The sequence below is a fragment of the Gopherus flavomarginatus genome, chromosome 2 (assembly GCF_025201925.1).
Source record: "Gopherus flavomarginatus isolate rGopFla2 chromosome 2, rGopFla2.mat.asm, whole genome shotgun sequence".
NCBI lineage: Eukaryota > Metazoa > Chordata > Testudines > Testudinidae > Gopherus > Gopherus flavomarginatus.
The window spans coordinates 252,017,365-252,038,789 of NC_066618.1; the positions used below are offsets into that span (position 1 = coordinate 252,017,365).

The 21,425-nt window shown below is 40.0% G+C and overlaps 1 protein-coding gene across 4 annotated transcripts in view; it reads left to right on the forward strand.

Annotated features, from left to right (window-relative positions):
• Nucleotides 1–21,425, forward strand: part of WWP1 (WW domain containing E3 ubiquitin protein ligase 1) — a 186,437-nt gene that overhangs the window by 50,196 nt on the left and 114,816 nt on the right. For 3 of the 4 annotated variants that reach the window (XM_050940711.1, XM_050940710.1, XM_050940713.1), the window contains exons 5-8: nucleotides 4,093–4,230; nucleotides 4,321–4,387; nucleotides 6,872–7,053; nucleotides 16,350–16,668. In XM_050940711.1, coding sequence (XP_050796668.1) covers nucleotides 4,093–4,230; nucleotides 4,321–4,387; nucleotides 6,872–7,053; nucleotides 16,350–16,668 — 706 coding nt within the window. The remainder of the gene's footprint in view (nucleotides 1–4,092; nucleotides 4,231–4,320; nucleotides 4,388–6,871; nucleotides 7,054–16,349; nucleotides 16,669–21,425) is intronic. The other variant, XM_050940712.1, reaches the window with a different exon arrangement.

A 21,425-nucleotide genomic window follows, 5' to 3' on the forward strand; every position in this document is an offset into this window, starting at 1 on the left:
CCATGAGACAAGCATCTTGGTTACAATCCTTGGGCCTTCCCATGGAGGTTCAGCAGTCGATTCAGATGGCCATGTGCTATTCTCTGAAGAAACAGATGCCAAGTTGCACATTCTAACAGACTTGAGGGCAGCCTCATGGACCCTGCACCTATACACCCCAGGGCTGGCAAGAAAGCGATTTAAGCCATAACAGCCCCGGGGTTTGAGCAGTCAGCCTTGGTCAGAGGCCTTCCGCAAGAAGGGCAAGACCTGTAGGCGCCAGCAGGGCCACCAGCCAACGTCCTCCGCTCACTCGAGCTCCACCTGCAAGCAACAGGGTGGTAAATTGGTGTTTTGAAGGTACGCTTGAGGGTGACCTTCCAACATGATATCGATGTTCTATATCAACAGGCAGGGGGGAGCTCGCTCGTTGGCCTTCTGTCAGGAAGCACATCACCTGTAGGACTTTTGCATCCAGCGCACGATCTACCTGGAAGCTTTGCATCTCCCTGGTGTCTGGAACATGCTGGCAGATTTCCTCAGCAGGTCCTTTTTCTCTCACCAATAGTGGTTGCTCCACTCAGAGGTCACCTGGGTGCTCTTCCAGAAATTGGGTGTTCCCCAAGTGGACCTGTTTGCCATCAGACCAAACAGGAAGTGCCATCAGTTTTGCCCTCTCCAATGCCTCGGCAGGGGCTCCCTTTCCAGTGCCTTTTTCCTGTCATGGGCAAGGTATTTGATGTATGCATTCCTGCTGATTCCGTTGATCAACAAGGTCCTATCGAAAAATCAAAAGGTGCAAGTCATCATGATCATGGTGTGGCTTCGCCAGCACTGGTTTGGCACGCTTATGGATCTGGCCGTGGCTGCAACATGGTTATTGCTCAGCTGCCCGATACCACAGTCAGCTTCTGCACCTGAACCTTCCCTCTCTTCTTCTCACGGCTTGGCTGCTGCATGGCTGAACCAAGAGGAACAGGCCTGCTCTAGCCAGGTACAGCATATTCTCTTGGAAAGCAGAAAGCCCTCCACCAGAGCGAGTTACCAGGCAAAGTGGAAGCGGTTTTCCTGCTGGGCATTGCAGCGTAGCATCTCCCCAACCAGTGTTCCTTCTAATTGTTTCCACCCATGTGTGGAATGAATTTTGTTCTATGCACCATATTAAGGTAATGTGCAGATGTCCGCCACCAGTAGAAACCAAGAACATAGATATAATATATATTTTTAAAAAGTTACCATAGGGATAATTACTCCAGCCAGGACAGGTAAGTCATTTTGGAACTCACTACTCAAAGAATTAAATTTAAGTGTAAGAGAGAAGTAAAAATTGTGAAATGCATAGACCAGTCAAAAACTAAAAGAACACTCTTTGAAAGAAGTAACAATAGCAACAACAATACAAGTATGTATGTGTGTGACAGACACACAGAGAAGTGTGTGTGTGTGTGAGAGAGAGACAGAGAGAGAAACGCGCATTGCCACTTTAATTGTGCTGCCCCCACTTTAAGTACGCTGCCCTTTTAAGTAGATCGGCACTTGTTCAGACACAGCAGCAGCTGCCAGCAAGCTCCCTCCATCTTGAGCCCTGTTGTGTCCCCCCTCCTCTGCTCTGTGGAGATGGAGTATAGGAGTGAGAGGAGAGGGACACCCTGACCCCCAATTTGAGAACCCCTGTTATACAGTATTCTGCAAGGACAAGGTCTAGCTGCGACCCCATCCAGCTTTCCTGCCTCAAGTGGTGTCCCCTTTTCGTGTCAACCAGGATATTTTCCTCCTGGTGTTCTGCCTGAAGCCACCCTCCATCACTGAGGAGAGGCAGCTATGCACTTTGGATGTCCGACATGCCCTAGAGCCTACCTGGAGTGTACCAAAGCCTTTTGCAGGTCAACCCTGCTCTTTAGGGCAATAGCGGATAGGATGAAGGGCCTCCTGGTGTCCTTGCAGAAGATCTCGAATTGGATCACCACCTACATCCAGACCTGTTATGAGTTGGCTCAGGTCGAGCTGCCACCTATAGTGATGGCCCACTCTACTTGGGCTCTGGCGTCCTTGGCGGCCTTCTTGGCGCATATCCCTGTCCCAGACATCTGGAGAGCTGCAGTGTGGTCTTTGGTACACACACGTTCACAATGCACTAAACCATCACCCAGCAGGCAACAGACGGTGCTGGATTTGGCAGAGCTGTGTTGCAGTCAACATGTCCATGAATTCCTACCCACCTTCAGTGGTACTACTAGGGAGTCACCTATAATGGAATGGACATCAGCAAGCACTCAAGAAAAGACAATGACCTTTTTTCACAACTGGTGTTCTTCGAGATCTCTTACTCATGTCCATTCTATGACCCACCTTGCTTCCCCACTGTTGGAGTTTCTGGGAAGAAGGACCTGAGGCTGAGGGGAGCCAGCAGCGCCCCTCATATCATGGCATATGCGTGCCATTCTAGAGGGTGCCAGAGCTGGTCTCCTACACATACCGCTGAGGGAAAAACTTCTGGCACTGGTGCATATGGTGAGCACAACACACCTACCATGGAATGTCAATGAGCAACACATATCTAAGAACACCAGTTACGAAAAAAGGTAACTATCGTTTTTGGTATAATCAGAACATCCCTTTAGTGTGTTTTTTTTTATTCCTAAATTACTGGTACATATACTCTACTTTTAATGCCATTTTTACATAGTTATTTGTATTGGAATAGTAGAATACACCTGTTATGAAGAAGCAGCCTTCTTAACCCACCAGTGATGGCTCAAATGGGTCAAAATGTAGGGCAGAGTTTTTTGTTTCTTTTTAACTGGTCTAGCAATACTCTTATTATTTAATAATCTTCAGAGTTAGGATCTGTATTTTAGTGACAGAAAATTAGCAGTGATTTTTTATTTTTTTTATTTATTGTTTTGTATTTAATACTTACTTAGATCCACATTTCTCTTCCTTCCTACTAGTCTTTGGAATTAGTGATTTTTGGAGATAGTCAGGAATTGAGCGCAAGTTTTGTGTATCTAATAGTTTTAGCTCCCTGTACCTTGTAAAGCATGTATCGGGGTTCACAGTCCAGTATTTAGTTATAGCTACTTTAAACATTTTGAGTTTGTTAAACCGGCACAAGATTCCAAAAATGCATCATAGGAACAATAAGCTTGGAGAAATCCAAGTAAACTATCCTTCTGAAGCACTTAGGCTTGGAGACAACAGTATGTGTGCTAGAAACTACCTAATTTAACCATTTCATTTGCAGCGGGTGTTAGGAGTCTGTAACCTCAGTGTAAATTGACATAACTCCATTGACTTGCGTGGAAGCTCTGCTGATTGATAACCAGTTGAGGATCTGGCACTATGTTTCTTCTCCAGCAAACTACGTCATTGTTCAAAACCTCACACAACCTTAATTAGAATCCCTGAATATTTGTAAAACCATGTCAATGTTTAGCTGTCCACTACCTACTCTGAAGTTACAGTGACACATGGAGATTCTTGAGGTGAAATCCTGGCTCTTTTGAAGTGAATGGGAGTTTTGCCATTGACTCAGTGAGGCCAGGATTTCACCATTTGTCTGTCATCAAGTGTCCTGAGGGTTCAACACCGGAGTTCCATAAATGCTTGCCATATTCCAGATGTCTTTTGCTGACCTATCCCCATCCTAGAAATTTACAGCGTGGCTTATAACAGCAAAAGTTGTTTGTAAAGCTGGACTCCTGTTTATGCACTCTGCAGTGTACATAATCAAGCATGGTGATGTAACCCATGTGATTTTAGGGTTCCCCACTCTGAGAGAATAGAAAGCAGCAAAATAGTGGAAATGCATCTTATTTAAATCAAATATTAATTAATTATTTTATTCAGCAAAGCTAGTTTTTTAAAAATACAAATTAGCAAAACCTGAAGACTTAAAAGAAATAGAAGATGTATCCATAATATATATTAGAATAAATCTATATATAACTTTTTCTTCAAGTAGCAGAGAAAACTTTGTGTGTGTATATATATGTATATGTATATGAAGTGTGTAGAATTTTTATATGTAATATAACTTTGTACAAAATATTTTTAGTATGTTTTTGTGGGGGAAACTATTTAATGCTAAATTTATTCTTTTTCCCCTTGTAGTGGAGGGGGTGAAAGAACAATTGAAACTCTCCTTAGAAAACAAGAGTGGCATGGTGCAAACAGGTGAACTGACAGTTGTGCTTGATGGTTTGATTGTTGAACAAGAATCTCTTACAAACTGCAGTTCAGCAGCAGCCAGTAAGTTAAATTAGTAAAATAAAACCCACATGTTTTTGTTAACATTTTAAAAGAAGAAAAAATCTATTTAATGTATTTCTTATTGTTTAGTAGAAGTCCAGCAAAATGGTGATGCTATACATGAAAACAGAGAAATTTTGGCAAGAACTGCATCCAGGTTGGAATTATTATTATTTTTTACTTTTTGCAGTATTTGACGTATAATGGCCATTGTTTCGTTTTAAGTGACATAAATGAATTTTGCACAGGGAACCAGGTTTTGACCTTCAGGCCTTAACTACTTCAGGCCTACACTCCCATGAACTCCGTTTGTTGTGTTGCAGCACCAAGGGCCTCGTGCTGTAAATTTGCACATGACTAACTTTATTCATGTGGGTGTCCCATTGAGTTTGTGTGGATTACTTAGATTAGGTGAATATAGCTGTTCAGCTTACATCTCTGTTCTTCTGCTGATAATAGGGTAGCTTGTGCCTTTTTCTCAAGGTAAGTGGTCAACTTCTTGATGGTTTAGTTTAGTCTTCTGCCAAAACATATAAGTCCATCTGACCAAACATAGAGTCCACCCGGCCTTGAAATCTGTGAAGTGCTGCATTGGAGTTCAGTGGATCAGGAACTGTGAATCTGGTATTGAGTGCTAACCTCTTCGCTACCTCCTGCAGCTGTGTAAGAACCAGGCATGTAGTGCCTTTCTACTACCTTCCTCCTTTAAAATGGTACTGCAAGAGAGGAGGGAAGAAAAGGGCCTCTGTCCTCGATCTGGTGGTCTTCCTCCCCTCTCCCAACTAGCTCTGTTTCAAAGGCCTGATCTGATGCACATTGAAGTCAATGGAAGGACTCCCATTGACTTAAATAATTATTGAAAAAAGCCTTCAAAGCAAAGAACTTGCCCACCTAAACCTGAAATGGGGAAGAGAACCTTGAGTTTGATGTAGAGAGACCCACAAGCTTCATCTCTATTATGTATTATGTGGAAGAACAAAGGACTCCAGGAGAATAATAGAAACAGGCCACACCTGGTCCTCAAACAGCAGTAGAAGGAGAGCAAGGAGTTCATTAGTAAAACTAGTTTTATTGTTACTGGACCATCCAGCAACCTTGCAGTGGTTTCCTTACCCTGCTACTTTCCTTCTGTGTGTGTGGTTTTGTTCCCTCTGAGCTGCTACAGATCTGGGGGATGGACGCAAGTTGTTCTTCCCTGCCCATCCCACTACTGTCCTCTTTATATGTGGAGGTTTGCCTCTGGATCCCCTTGGCCACTAAATATTATTGGGGTGAAGACTCAAATGTGTTATTCCCCAGCTTTCTCTAACATCTTGGGGACTATAATTTTCTTCCTCCTCCTTCCTTTCCACAAGATATTGCGCTAGATTTTTTTTTTGAAGATGGATCAGCTATACCTTCACAGTCCTCTGTCCTGCTCTCTTCGGATGTTTGATCTTTGAAGCAGCAGGATTCTCTTGTCTTCAGGCAATTCATGTGGCCCCTAATGCTGCTTTTGTACTTGGCCCTACTCTGTTGATGTTAGTTTACCTTACATTAAAACTGAAAATTGCTAATAGCACGAATAGGACACTTCAAAAAAAATTTCTAACATAATTTTAAAAATAATATTCTGATTACAAAGCTCTTTACTGAAAAATAAATACAACTTAGCTCCACTGATTTGAAAACAAACTAATTCTTTTGATTTCTGGTTTAGCTGTGTTCTGTAGATGTCAGCAAAATCAAATAAGATTTCTAGAGTAGAATAAAAAATAACTGAAAACAAAAGCTGAGTCTGTTGTTGTTTCATTTATCAGTAACTTAGCAACATCAATTCACTTGTTTTATAACAAAGAAATGTTTGTTTTAATTATTCTCTGCTAAGCCTACTTTTCTGTGACTTGGTCTGTGACAGCACAGGCACATTGGGTCTTCCTTCCTAACTCTAGTAGGCAGGATGATCAACCACCTAGTCCAGCATTTTTCTGTTCTCTAGGGCTCCCTCATCTGCTTGATTTCTGCTTCAATGCAGCGTGCATGAAGGTGACCTCTGTGACTGCCATTTGTCCCCAGAAAAGGCTAAAACACTATTTAGGGGTTGGGAAGAGTGGAACAACATCTCAAAATATGGTGTTTTCCTGTAGGGGGCCTTAAGTATTTATTTTCCTCTCACTAAGAGAAATCTTTGCTCCCTCATGTGTTAAACGGTAACTCCTCTGAAGTAATTTCTAGAGATGTGGCTAACAAAACCAGTTGTTAACATGCCTAAAGGAGGAAAGAAGCTTATCTGATGGGATGGGGTTCTCTCCAGAGAAGCAGCTGGGCCATTGTTAGGAACTGTAGTAGCCAAATTAGCCTGCTCAACTCAGTTGTAATGCCATATTGGGGGGGGAAATAAATGGAATTAAAAATCCAATTGATAAGTATCTCAGTTAAAATTACAAAAATAAGCTCCTTTACCCCCATAATTGGTTTAGTTTTACATATATGAACTATTATCTACACCCACCAACGGAATAATATTAAAACCTTGCCACTGAGTTTACTTTGGTGTATTTTGTATCAGATCTTTCAGCATGTTTCAGTGTAGGCCTTTGTTTTCTATAGTTATGTTTAACATACTGTTTGTATTAATCAAAATCCTCTTTATTTTGCCAAGATCTACCTGTGACATGTCTAATGGAATAGACAATCAAACTCCTTTAAACTCTGTAATACAGAATGCATTCTGTATACATGCTGTTAATGGAGACAGCACTTCATCTCCTTCACATGTTGCAGCCAGTCCCAAAATTACATCAGTACCAAAACCACTTTCAACCCAGCCCGCCAACAACACTGGTAAGAAATGAGCATGTTATAAAACACTGTTCGGTAAGGCTTTTCTGTTTAGTTAAAATCATGTAGTCCAACTTCTGATTGTTTATCTGCCTTTTGCTGTGTATATCTGAGATAAAACCTGTAATCCTATTTTTACTTCTCCATGATAAATACAAATCTTAAGATTTCTCCGCTTCCTTGAGTCATTCCAGAATACTGTTTTGTTTTCCTTAAGAGACATCTTGTCATCAAGTAAGGCCTCTATGCCTGAATCATAGCATTGATTGTTTAGAGGAAAGAGTCTGACTTCCTTTATTGACTCATTTCAAAAACATTTTTCTAGTGGAGGTAAGAGACAGTAAGTGGATTTCTTGACGGCAAAGAAATGGAAGTACGTTTCCCAACAAGAAGTACTTTCCAACAAAAATCTGCAAAGGCAAAGACAGAAACAATGTAACAAATTTATGAGAACTTTAAATTTCTCTAATAGCCGGATCTGCTTGTGTCACTGTAGTTCAGCATTTCTGTTGCCATTTATATAAACCTGTTTTCCAGTGGTATGCAAATGAGGTAACAAATCTGCTCTGGGATGAAATATATTTTAGAATTCTCAGTCCAGGATCACTTAAGTACCAATAATTTCTAAAGGAACATTGTTAATTTTTAAATTTGATTTCCATCAGTAAATTTTGTACTGACTATTGTTGCAAGTAACCTCTAAGAGTAATACAGTAAAAAGACATTAGAGATTTTTTTCATTTTATTGCTTTGTGCATTTGAATGAATTTTGCATATAATCAGTGATGTCATTTTGCCAAAAAGGTAATTAAAAAAAAAAAGGCAAGTGTGAAGGAAATTGGTGAAATTGTCTCTTGATGTTGTGAAAGATAAACATGCTATCTAATTCTGCAGATCTAATTCTCTTGTGCAGTGTGCGCCACAGCAGCTGTGAGCTCATAACCATTAGGATATCTGTGATCGTTGCAGCTACACGCTTGCGTCTTTGCATATACAAATGTTTGATATTAGGGTATATAAATAATTATATCTCATCTGACATCAGTTCCTTTCGTGATTCCTTCTGGCTCAATTGTGGCATTATTAGAAGCCCTGTGTTGGAACAGCTTATTGTGCTGCCTTTGGAGAAGCCTAAAAGGGAGATTGACTTCCCCAGTAACAGTCACCTTCCCAGTTTTCCCATTACGCTAAGGAGAAAGTATGCTGTGCTTCGTCTATAACTTTGCAGGATACAAACACCAACACTGCAGTGTAGGTATGCTGCCAGGTGCATTGAGAGGGTTGAAGCCCCCTTCTCACTCTTGCGCAAGGAGGGGAGTGTAGTTATTCTGCAGTGCCTGTGACTCCCTGCATGCTATAAATGGTGGCACAGTGAGCTAGCATAAAGGTGTTCCAAAAGCAACCTCTGTCCCTCATTTCTCTACCCATGCTTTACATATGGGCCAGCAATGAGTCCCGCTACTCATTAATCTTATCTGTGTTCCCTTGTGCATATGTACTGCTGATAAATTCTTTGTTACATAATGAAAAACTTCCCACTTTGCTGGCCTGTATTTCTTCCAGCCTTCTTGGAAAGATGGGTTGGTAAAAGTTAGATATAAGAAGTAGAGGGCAGATTCTGACTGGTAATTTAAGAACAGATGTACAGAATTAATGTGAATGTTGGTTTCTTAAAAGGGTGCTGTCACTTCATTTTAGACCCCAGCTTAAAACCCAGTCCTGCATATATGCATATAGGTAAGGTTATAGTCATCAGCATTTGTAGGAACTGAAACTCAAATTTCCTGTAAATAAACTTGCATAAAATTGAACCTAAGTAGAAACATGTTAATGCAATTTAAAAACACACACACAATAGATTTGAATTCAAAAGCATATCATTCCCATGCAGTGTTTGTGATCCAGATGTTGCAGAATTATGGTAGAGAACCATAGCGTGAAATTGACTAGAAAGTGACTATAAGCAAAAGTAAAATTATCTGGTCTGTTTTTATTGTCTAAGCTTACATATAGTGTAGAAAATTAACAAACAGCACAAATGGTGAAAAGTAAAGTAAATTCTTTCGTTTAATAATCTCAGGTTTTAGTAGCACAGATGAAAGAATATTGTAAAATATATTTGAATTTTAACCTAATAGTGTCCATTAAACTTAGAATTTTCTGAATAGAGTCTTCATAGACTATCCTTTTGTGCTAGTCACTGTACAAACAAACAAAAAAATACTTCCTGCTCTAGAGAGCTTACAAATTGAAGATCTTAAATCAAAATTCCATGTGATATGATAGATTGCTTTAACATGGCAATAATCCAGAAATGATACAATATTTTGATGTTGCATTTTATTATGTATGTGATGCATAATTACTAGATCACTGGATTACTCTTGTGAATAGTCAGTTTCAGTCTCTGTAACAAAGCTACCAAGATGAATAAAAAATATGCCAAAGAAAAAGTCTGTATTGATTTTTGAAGTCAATACCTATAATTTCTATTGAGATCCTTTGGCTCAGCTAAACCAGCATTGCCTTGTACATAAACTTGATAAGATTTTTTAAATTTTCTGGTTAAAAATGACTTATTGAAATATAACATATTGTAGCAGAATACAGTGCCACATTTACGTGTAACTGAACAGACTAAAAAATTACGTTAGTCTCAATTATATAAATTACTATTTTTATTTTATAACACTAAACTGTATAAACCCAAAATGTTAAGGTTGTTGATTTTGTGTGGAGACAGGCAAGGTTAATTTTATTTAAGTTGGGTATAGGTGCAGCTCTTAATATTTTACTTTGAAACCACTATAAGAAATCAGCAATTATTTTTGTAGTTTTATCCTCAGACAAACATTTAATGAACTTCTTATTTGAACTGGAAATATTCACAGGTAATTTTTAGGCCTGCCATAATTAAGTTTTCTCTTAATAGTTTCCCTTCTGTTTTCTCACTTGCTGCAAGGGCAATTTTGAAATAGTTTTTCTGCTTAAAAGCTTTACAAGAACTGTTGGTGCTATTTGCTTTCACCAAACCACATTACCTTTTTCCTTTTCGCAATGCTTTCCTTTAGTAATTGACAGGAGGTTCTGTTACCAGAAATGCGAATTCAGTAAGGTGGAGGTTAGGAAGATCTTATTGCAGTAGTAAGTCTTTGTTTATATATTTTGTGTTAAATGTGCTCTGCTGAGCTAACTAATTGATAAGACGAAAAAGTGATATCTGTAACCCTTATATTAGCTTCTGCTTCTTTACCTGATAAACATTTCCATGTAGTTTCTACACACGCAAAAATATGTATACTTCTAACAGCAACTGTAAAAAAATACATTCCTTGTTCTATGTAGCCTATGTTTGTTAGGTAAATATACATTTAAATTAATATAATTTTAATAGACTTGTTGACTTTAACTTCAAATGTAGTTGTTTTCATTATTAAATCCTTTAAGAGATGGATTTTTTGTTTAATTTCCGAGTTAGTAGTTTTAAAAAAATTGTAAGTATCTTTTGGCCACAAAGCAAGCAGAATGAGCCCAGAAAGTTATCCGAGTGGACATTAAATGCTATCAGTTGTATCTTTCATACTCAGCCTTCTTTTATTCTTCCTTTAAAATTCTCTTACAGTCTCATAGTGATAAAGATTCTCTTTTAAAACCAATACCACTTGGAAGTTGCACACGATTTGCTCTTGAATTTTCCTTTGGGGACTTGAAGCAAGATGCCCACCCTCTGCTAGCTTACAGAGCACATTTTGCTATCCCACTAAACAAGCTGCCAGGAAACTGAAAGTTACTACTACTTCAAGTGGCTCTGCATATTCCCATTTGTGGGCAATAAAGCAACCAGTGCAGTCTAACAGAACCTTCTCCAAGCAATCCCTGTTAGAGTGCACATGTACCTCATCCTATTCCTCTCCTCAGTGTCTTCAAACATTCTGAGTGAAAGGCTGTATAATGGCACACTGCATCCCCTACTGCCTCAGTTCTTCCAAAACCTGCACCAGATAGAAGTGAACTGTTCTGGGGGTGCAGGTGTAGGATTTATAGGCAAGTGCCTTAGATAATTATTGTTTCAGGTTGTAGTATAAGTTAGTTTAATTTTAAGATCAGTTCTCAGTGATGGTGGAACTGAAGAAAAAAGTAAAAGACAGCATTAAGGGATGCGCTTCTGCCAGTCATCTTCCTGGCATCAGATGACCTCACATTAGGCATCTTAAGTGCCTTGGTGAAGGTCAGTCTCTCCTTCTGGGTGTTTTGGGTGTGAAACTCCAACAAACAGTATGCAAGGAGATACAGAATAGACTGCAGGTGCTCCTGCTTTAGAAAGTTCTTGCTACTAAGACGTCTGGCTTCAGAAGATCATAAGATCCAAACACTAGGGGGCGTGTTTCAGTTCTGAGTGCCTTGTAAGGCTAAGGTTCCTAAAGGATCCTGGGGATCTATGTATTCTTTGGTTTCAGCTCCTGTTCCTGTTCCATCAGTTCCTCCTGCTGGATATTGAAGGTAGCATCTCTTCAGTAGGCAGCTAAGGACTCTGTGATTAAGTTATCAGTTCTGACTGCCTAGGATCCAAAGGAAAAAGGCGAGGTAGAAGATGGCCACTGTTAGAAGTGCCAGATCCTGTGGGTCATATTTAATGTATCTGTCTGATTTGGATATGGCCTCTGCAGATCTTAGTCAGCTCTGCATTAGGCTTCATGTTCAAGGGTTATGGAATTGAACCTCTCTCTGGATCCAATGATGCTTAAGCCTGTAAGACTGCCACTATTGCCCATTCCTGTTCTTGTGCTGATGTCTAATCTGAAGACCATTACTGTCATGGCAGATGTTCACTGTTCAGGATCTGATCGTCAGACCTGAATATGAGATCATTGGAGGAGAGGAAGAGAGAGATTTCATCTGTTCAGAGTTTTAAATCCCGTTCACTTAGAAAGATGAGTAGAATAGAAGATATTCAGTCTTTTTCCAGATCCATCTTTGCCCCCTCCTCCTAAGACTCCAACAGTACCTCCAGGCAGATCCCTCTTATCTTTTATGTCTCTGCATCCTCTTGTGAGATCCATAGCAGATCCAAGGTTGGATCCACAGTTAGAGGAGGAGTCGAAAGACCTGAATTGTCCTGATTTATGTAACTGAAGTTTGACTGACCTCAGTCTTTTGGACAGTTTGTGCTTCCTCATCCTATAGCAGAGGTCGGCAAACTTTATGGCCTGAGGGCAACATCTGGGTATGGAAATTATGTGGCGGGCCATGAATGCTCATGAAATTAATAATTCATGTTCAATCAGGGACAACATAAGTTTGTTTCAAAATCAACACTACTGCATTACATAAGTCTGGTCGTTTTCATGTTTATTGCTGTCGTCTTTATGATCTGTAATCAGCTTTGTTGAATCATCAGTATTTCTCCATTTGACCATGGCAATAACCAAAATATATTCAAACTATTTTAGCTTCAAAGTAAACCATAATTAAGCAATGTTGTTGTTAAACAATTTAACTCTGAAGAATACTTATTCAAATAAACTTTATTAAAGATGCATTTTAGTGCGGAAAAAAACATAAAACCTTACTTACTATTATAAATATACCATCATAACAACGTATTACAATAATTAAACCAATCTTACCATGCCCTCTTTGATTAATGTGGACAATACAGCTGCTCACCCTTCTTTACAATGGCATCAAAGTCTGATGTCATTCTCGTTGTGGAAATCTACAATACTGAGCTGAGATGCTGGTCAGTTAACTGTTATCTGTAGTGAGATTTGTTATAATTCAGTAGGGAAAATGTTTATTCACACACATAAGTGGAGCCGAACAAAACAAAGATTTTCTGTGCCACTTACGGATATTTGGGAACTTTGTTTCACTCAAGGAAACATAAAACTCATCCAGTTTTTCTGAATTGTACTTTTTCTTCAAGATGGAATCTCACTGGAGATCAGTGTAATTGATTAGTGTCTTCTCTATCTTTTCAAAATCAGAGAATCAATGAAAAAATTCTCCGCGCAAGTTGCTCAAAATTTTGCTGTACTTTTCTGTCTGCTCTGGCGACACTTCCAAGTATTTCAGTGTTGAAAAGTGAGTGAACATTTTGTCCTTAATTTGTTTTGAAAACAAAACTAACTTGACTTTGAAACATGTCACACTAGAATTCAATTCATGTACAAACACATTCTTTCCTTGTAGCTTCACATTAAGTTCATTTCAATATGCCAACATATCCACACTAAAAGCGAGGTCACACACCCAGTTTGAACTATTTAATTCAGGGAAATAATTTTCTTTCTCCTATATCTCCAGAAAAGTGCAAATTTCATCTCTGAGCTCCCATACTCATTGGAATACCTTTCCTAAGCTGAGCCAGCGGACATTTGTATGATAAAGTCCTGGTGTTCAGCATCCGTGTCTTCAAGGAGAGAAATGAATTGCCAATGATTAAGCTACTCTCTCTAACGTATTCACTATTTTCACTACTATGCGAACAACAGGATCAATGTCCAGGACATTTTTGCAGAGGGCCTCCGATGTATAAATACAGTACAGAAAAATCACTCTTTATCAGGGTTGTCTTTTTATTTTGTCCTGAATTCTTTTTAAAAGTCCTACGTTTTTCACAATTAGATTTGATGATCCATCTTTGGTTACATTTACCAGTTTACTCCAGGGGAGCTTCAGCTTTTCAAGACAACCAGACACTGTCTCGTATAAATCCGATCCCTTAGTTGTGCATTTCATTGATTCCACTGATAAAAATTCCTCTGTGGTTTTAATTTTGTCGTCAGTTCCTCTGACAAAAATCAATAACTGTGCTGTGTCCTTAATGTTAGTGCTGTCATCGAGAGCTAATGAAAACAATATAAAGCCCTGTGCTTTGTTGTTCAATGCAGAAGTCAAATGTTCATCAATCACTTCTACTCGGCGAGGAACAGTTCTTCATGACAAACTAAAGTTGTTTTGGTATTCCGGGCACAGCATGCCAGCAACATCAACCATACGTTCTTTCAATAACTCCCCTTCAGCAAAAGGCTTATTTTGTTTAGCGATTTTAAACGCCAGAACACAACTTGCCTTTGTAATGGCTTCCTGAACTGTAGATTGTTGAGCTTTCAAGTTTGTGGTGAGTTTCTCAGTGTTTCTTGCCCTTTCCTCAGTTGTTAAATTGCTGCCATAATTAGGATGTTTCGTTGAAAAGTAGCGATCCAAATTTTACTCCTCAAACACTGCGATGCTTTCCTGATAAATCAAGCATACAACCTTTGAGTTCAGGTTTGTGAACAAATATTTTGCATTCTATTCTTTGTTGAAAACCTGACACTCGCTGTCCTTTCCTTTTTTATTCTTTTGCAGCGCTCATTTTTGAAAGGGAAAAGAAAATCCTAACTGCTGCCCTTATTTCAAACTTCTGTTTTACAAGATTGCATGCACTTCATGCAGGGCCTCATTTTCAAAAGAGGTGCCACACCAACTGTTTTTTTTAAAATCAGAAAAGACACGCGCCAGGGGCATAGCCACGGGTGGGCCTGGGCAGGCCGTGGCCCATGCACTTATCATCCAGGCCCACCCCATCACTTGCCCCACTCCGCCAGCGCTCCAGCCGGGTAGCGGGGTTGGTGCCCCGCTTCCCTCATCTGCCTGGTGCTCCTTCTGGAGAGTGGTTTGCAAGCTGCTCACCCTGCTCCCAGGCGGGAGCGCCAGAGCAGGGCAAGCCGCTGACCGAACTCCCACATGGGAATGTCGGAGTTCGAGGGCTGGATTAAAAACTCTGATGGGCTGGACGCAGCCTGTGGGCCATAGTTTGCCCACCTCCGTCCTATAGGTATGTTCCTGGATCCCAACTACTAGAGGGACTGGTAGTCCTGGGCTCTGCGGCTTTATTGGGCTTTGCAGTTAGTGTTCTTAAGTCCTCTACCTTATGGATGGAGTAGGGACATTCTGATTGGCAAGGATCTGACTGTTGAGAAATCTTTGGATCCAGTTCCACTGGATCTGTCTGCAGTTCAGAGAGTGATGCCTGACACTTTGTCTGAGGAAGAGGATGAGGATCTAATGCCTCATTTTGATTACAACTTTTGAACATGGTTGTTTAAATAGAACTAAAGATTTTAGGTCTTCTGATTATTTGTTCATTGTACTAAGAATCATACAGGTTACAGTTTGTCTGCTAAGATACAGATTTCCAGTTGCGTGAAACTGTGTTTCCTTGAATGCCACAAGTTAGCAGCAGTCACTGTGCCTAAAGTTGTGACATCTCATTCAGTGAGAGCCATGGCAGGATCTTTTGTTTGTCTTAAACATGTTCCTATTGGGGAAATCTGTAAGGCTGCTTCTTGGAAGTCACTTTGTTTACTAAACATTATACTTTGGATTTTTGGCTTCAAGAGTGAGTGCTAGATTTGGTGGAGTAGTGCTTCAATTGTTTTTAATAATCATAGAAAATCATAGAAAATTAGGATTGGAAGAGACCTCAGGAGGTCATCTACTCCAACCCCCTGCTCAAGTCTGTTCCCTCCTCCTGAGTTTTTCAGCACTCCTTGCCAAACTGTTCCTAAGTGGGAATATGTGGAGTCACTCAAAAAAGAAATGAAGGTTACTTGTAACCAGAGTTGTTCGAATGCTTGTCATATCCATTCCAAGTCTGCACATCTTACTTGTATGGACATGAGCAACACATCTTGAAGAACAACAGTTACAAAAAATAGGTAATCGTTATTTCTTTCAGATGACTCTGAACATTCATACTTCCTGCTCATCCTCCCTTCTTCCTCGGTTCTATTTTGGTTTCTCTGGGTCAGCAGTTGGAAGGAACTGAGGTGGTAGTGGGCATAATACTTCCTTATATAGCTTTGCCATCAGAACATTTAAAGACACTGAGGGAAGGAGGAGAGGATACACATGCACTCCAACAGGTACTGCTTGGAGAATGTTCTACTGTTAGGCTTCACTGGTCGCTTTACCCATATTGTGAATATACAGAGTCATCTTGAACTCTGGTTGCAAGGAACCAGCCTTCGTTTATTTACGTATATAAACTAGAGTTTAAGTAAATTATCTTACGCTCACAATGAATTGGGGATTGGCTAAGGGTCTGTAATAGGGATAGGGGAAGCACCACCTTCGTTGAAGAAGCTGCCTTCTGTTCCATTTTACTTAGCTCATTAGAATCTAGAAGGTGTTACCTTAAAATGCATTTCTTCTGTCAGTGGATGAAATTTACGTCATGTTTATCATTTAAAAAATAAATTGTATCAGAAAGCTATCTGCTGTATAAAATGTTCTTACTTTGTACTTCCCAGTTAATGGTGAGTCATCGTCATCTGCACCGGAAGCTGATAATTCTGCCTCTGAGGCTTTTATGGGTTCTGTAGAAACTCCCATGTCTACAGATTGCACTAACACAACAGACGCAATTAGTTACTCTGAAAACAGCACATCTTCTACAGTTCCCATTGTGTCTGCTGGACTTGAAGCTGTAACTACCACAAACTCTGAATCCTCTAATACCAGAAGCAGCACCACTGCAGAAGCAGCAAAACCAAGGGAATCTTCAAGTGCATCTGGGGAACCTGTGAGACAGCAGACTGGTAGTACCAGTACAGAACCTTTGCCACCAGGGTATGTGGGCTTGGTTTTAATTAATAATATGATCTAATCCTATGTGGCCTGAACACATTTATATATAGACACAGATTTTATTACGGCTCTGGATTGCCAAATACAGTCCAGTTGGCTGAGACATAGTTATATGATCTAAAATAGTTTTGCGGTATTGCAGTCCTAACTGGGGTGGCAGCTTTTGGTGCCAGAAACTAACAGGCTGCTCGTTTGCTGAGACAGTGATATGACTTATATAGAAGAGCCTCAAGACATTCTGAGCAAAAAGAATCTTTGAGATATTAAAACTTATTCCACACTTGGGACATAGTTCCTTGCTCATCTACTTTTTAAGCTTGTTACATATATAGGGATCAAGAAGTGTGTGTGTCTGGGGGAGAGAATGCAGTAAAAATATCTTGAAAATACTTTAGACATTAACAGGGGTATCTGGAGTTGTGTCCGAAAAATGTTCTGAATACAAATAACATTGTAAAGGGGGTGTGGGGGTGTATGTATGTGTAAAAAGGATAGAAATTATGCAAGTCCAAGTTAGTCATGGTGCTTGCAACTACTGCATTAACACGGAAGCTGTCCTATTAGCTGTCACATGACTTCACAAACGAGACTTGAGAGGCGCTTACTGAAGTTAACTGAAACTGAAGCACATATTAAGGACATACTAAAACATAGGTTGACTGGAATTTTTAACTTTTGTGGAAATACGTTGTCTCCTTGAGTGGAAAATATTACTTCAGTTGCAATGTTTATTTACTGTTGTTCCCCGATCTATTGATTACTGCTTCAGTGGAACTTAGACTTATACTTAAAAGTGCACTCTGCCCCTTGCACTTAGCCAGTTTCATTACTTCCTTATCCCCTGCTTCCTGTGTTTGGTGCTTTAATAAGCTACAGGGGGTCTACTTGCTCCTCTCTGCACCATGCTTCCACTAGGACAGGGGTGCCTCCATTGGAAGCCCCATCTCCAGCTAATGCTTTTGCACTTTTACATGAGACGTGTCACATCATACCCCATGGGTTTGGGTGCGCAAAGACATCCTTCCTGTACTCCTGAATTGAACCTCGGTCATACTTCTTAATGTATGTTAACATAAAACTTCTAATGCTGTGGTTAAACAGTGTGGCCACAACCTAGTCCTCTGGACTCTTTGTTCAACGTGGAGAAATGAGTTAGACTAAGTTTGAGTTTCTGGGCTAGATTCACAAAATGCCGGAAGGTATGAGGGGGATCTCCCTTTTATAACCTTTAGCCCAGTGGTTAGAATGCTCTCGTGGAATGCTAGAGAGAGGATTTGAACTTGAGTCTCTCACATTGCAGGACAGTGGCCTAGCTACTGTGCTAAGGGATGGGATGCTCTGTTGTGAGTCTTTTTCAGTCTGTCCTGTTGGAGTTGTTCCATTTTTTATAAATAAATAGTCTTTGGAGTAAGGACTTGAACTTGCGTTTCCCACACCCTAAGTGAGAACCCTAACCACGAGGCTATCGAGTCATTCTTATGTTCTTTCTCTAGCTGTATGACTACTGCCACAGTTCTGGGGGTGACCCTGTTTAGGGTGATGAAACTCCACTGAAGCTTTGCACACTACTAGTGGGAGGAAGAAGGGTTGTATGAGCTATAGAACGGTAGTGATGTGTCCAGTGGATCAATGCGGTCATGTCCAGTGACCTCAAAACACTCTGTGTGTGGGGTGGGAGAAAGAGACAGGATAACTGCTCTACAAAACGTCTGTTAGTCTATAAGGTGCCACAGGATTCTTTGCTGCTCTACAAAGTCATTAGTATTGGTTTTGAAGTGGCCTAAATGCTAGTTACTGCTGGTTGGAGGTGAAAATTCCATAAATAGATTTTAAGGCCAGGAGAGACCATGAGATTATCTAATCTGATCTCTTTATACCACAGGCCCTTAAATTTCACCCAGTTACCCCTGTATGGAGTCTAATAATTTGCGTGTTGACTTAAGCATACCTTCCAGAAAAGTATTTAGTATTGATCTGAAGACTTCAAGAGATGAAGAATCCAACACTTGCATTGGTAGTTCGTTAATCAGCCTTCACTGTTAAAATTTGTCCCTTTTTAGCTTCCAGTCATTGGTTCTTGTTATATCTTTTCTCAGCTAACGAGCCTTTTGGTACCTGGTATTTTCTCCCTATGAATGTACTGTAATCAAGTCACCTCTCAATTTCTTTTTTGATAACCTGAACAGATTTTAGGTCTCTCACTCTAAGGCATTTTATCCAGCCCTCCAATCACCCTCTCCATTTTTTCAGTATAGTTTTTAAAATGTGCTCACCAGAACTGTATGTCTCTCCAGTGCCATATACAGAAGTAAAATCATTGCTCTGCTCTTACTTGTGCTAAGCCCCTGTTTATACATCCAAGGATCACATTAGTCTTTTTTGCCACAACATCATGTTTGTCCTCTATGACCCTTTAAGCCTTTTCAGAGTCACTGCTTTCTAGGATGCAGTCTCACATTTTGTAAGTATGAACAGTATTCTTTGTTTCAATATGTATGAAAGGCTGTATTAAAATGCATGTTGTTTGAACAGGTCCAGCTTTACCAAGTGCTCCAGATTGTGTTGTATAACTCCCCTCTCCTCATCTTTATTTACCATTTGCAGTTCCTCAGCTTCATGTGATTCCCTGAGTGCATAGTTTATATACTTAGGCTTTGCAGTCTAAGAAGTTGACCTTTAGAGAACTGAGTACTTATAGGCATTGAACTTGTGCTTCGAGTCCTGATATGTAAATAATCAGTAATAATTTTATTTGGACTTTACCGTAATTTAAGTGATGATTTTCCAAGTGCAGCTTCTCATATCTTGTAGGGGTCTAATAGACCTGCAGAGACACTTTGCATAAATAATAGTGCGAAATCTTGCAATTAGCATGAGTTTTGCTACATTTTTCAGCTAAGTTAACATGATAGTAAGATAAAAGGATATGAACAAGGATGATGATTGGGAACAAATATAGTCTAGTATTGGGGGGAAATTGTTTAGCCTGAAAATTTCAAAGTATTATAAGCACATAATTAGAGTGACAGCAAGTGCATCAGTGGAATTTAAGGAATAAAGGATTTTCAGAAAGGTGGCTTTAGTGCATTCAACAGCCTTGGTGCACCTGTGTCGGAACATAACCTTTCTGAGTGCATGTGGGCACCGTGAATGTGGCTAAGTGGTAGGTGTCCCAGTGGCATTTTCAAAGTAGGTGTGGGAGTTGCATAACCTGATGTTGGTGCTGAAAAGATGCACAAATCCAGAATACGCATATATGATTACGTACAGTCCACTTTTCTCCTTGGCGTCTGGTCATTGCTGGAGAGGAGGTCTGTTGAGAACATCTAAAGGTGCTTGCTGATGAAAGAAAAGTTTAATGCAAGAAAATATGGACAAAGTTGTTGTGAAATTGTTACTTTGCTTTAATAAAGTTTGGGTTACAGCAAGTGGGAAAGGGAATGTGGAGACTAAAGTCAAATCAATAAATATAAAAATGAATGTAGTATGAGTGGTGCTCACTGTTCAGAAACAGTCTTTCCCAACCAGGTACCCGAATGTGTGCAGATTCTCCTTAGAGATTGGGTAGGATCATTGGTATTGTCATGGGTGGAATGCATTTTGTGTGTGTTGTTCTTCGGTGCAGACAGTCAAGAGTAGTTAACACTGAGAAATTCCACATGGACCTAAAAGCTAGTTGAATAAGCACCATCATAAATAAAATTATTAATAAATGCAATGTAATGCACATTGAAAGGAATAATTTGAACTACTCATACTCTATTTCTTGGGTTCTATATTAACTGCAAGTATCAAAGGGGTAACCCTGTTAGTCTGTATCCACAAAAACGACGGCGAGTCTGTTGGCATCATAAAGACTAACAGATTTGTTTGGGCATAAGATTTTGTGGGTAAAAACCCCCACCTCTTCAGATGCTTGGAGTGAAAATTACAGATGCAGGCATCTGACACATGAAGAGAAGGGAGTTACTTTACAAGTGGAGAACCAGTGTGGACAAGGCCAATTCACTCATGGTGAATGTGATCCACTCCCAATAATTGATGAGGAGGGGTCAATACCAAGAGAAGGAGAATTGAGCCAGCCACTCCCAGTCCCTATTCAAGCCCAAATTAATGGTGTTAAATTTGCAAATGAATTGTAACTCTGCAGTTTCTCTTCCAAGTCTGTTTTTGAAGTTTTTTGTTGTTGTTGAAAGATGGCTACTTTTAAGTCTGTTGTTGAATGTCCAGGGAGATTGAAGTGTTCTCCTACTGGCTTTTGTATGTTACCATTCCTGATGTCTGATTTGTGTCCATTTATTCTTTTACATAGAGACTGTCCGATTTGGCCAGTGTACATGGCAGAGGGGCATTGCTGGCACACGATGGCATATACATTAGTAGATATGCAGGTGAATGAGCCCCTGATGGTGTCGCTCATGTGGTTGGCTCCTCTGATGGTGTCGCTGGAGTAGATCTGGGGACAGAGTAGGCAACAGGGTTTGTAACAGGGATTGGTTCCTGGGTTAGTGTTTCTGTGGTGTGGTGTGTAGTTGCTGGTGTGTCATAAACAGGTAGCTAAGGGTTAATGTCTCTTTCACCTGAAGCACCTGACCAGAGGACCAATCAGGAAACCGGATTTTTTCAACTCTGGGTGGAGGGAAGTTTGTGTCTGAGTCTTTGTTTTCTGTCTGCCTGTTTTCTCTGAGCTTTGGAGAAGTAGTTTCTGCTTTCTAATCTTCTAAGTGTAAGGACAAAGA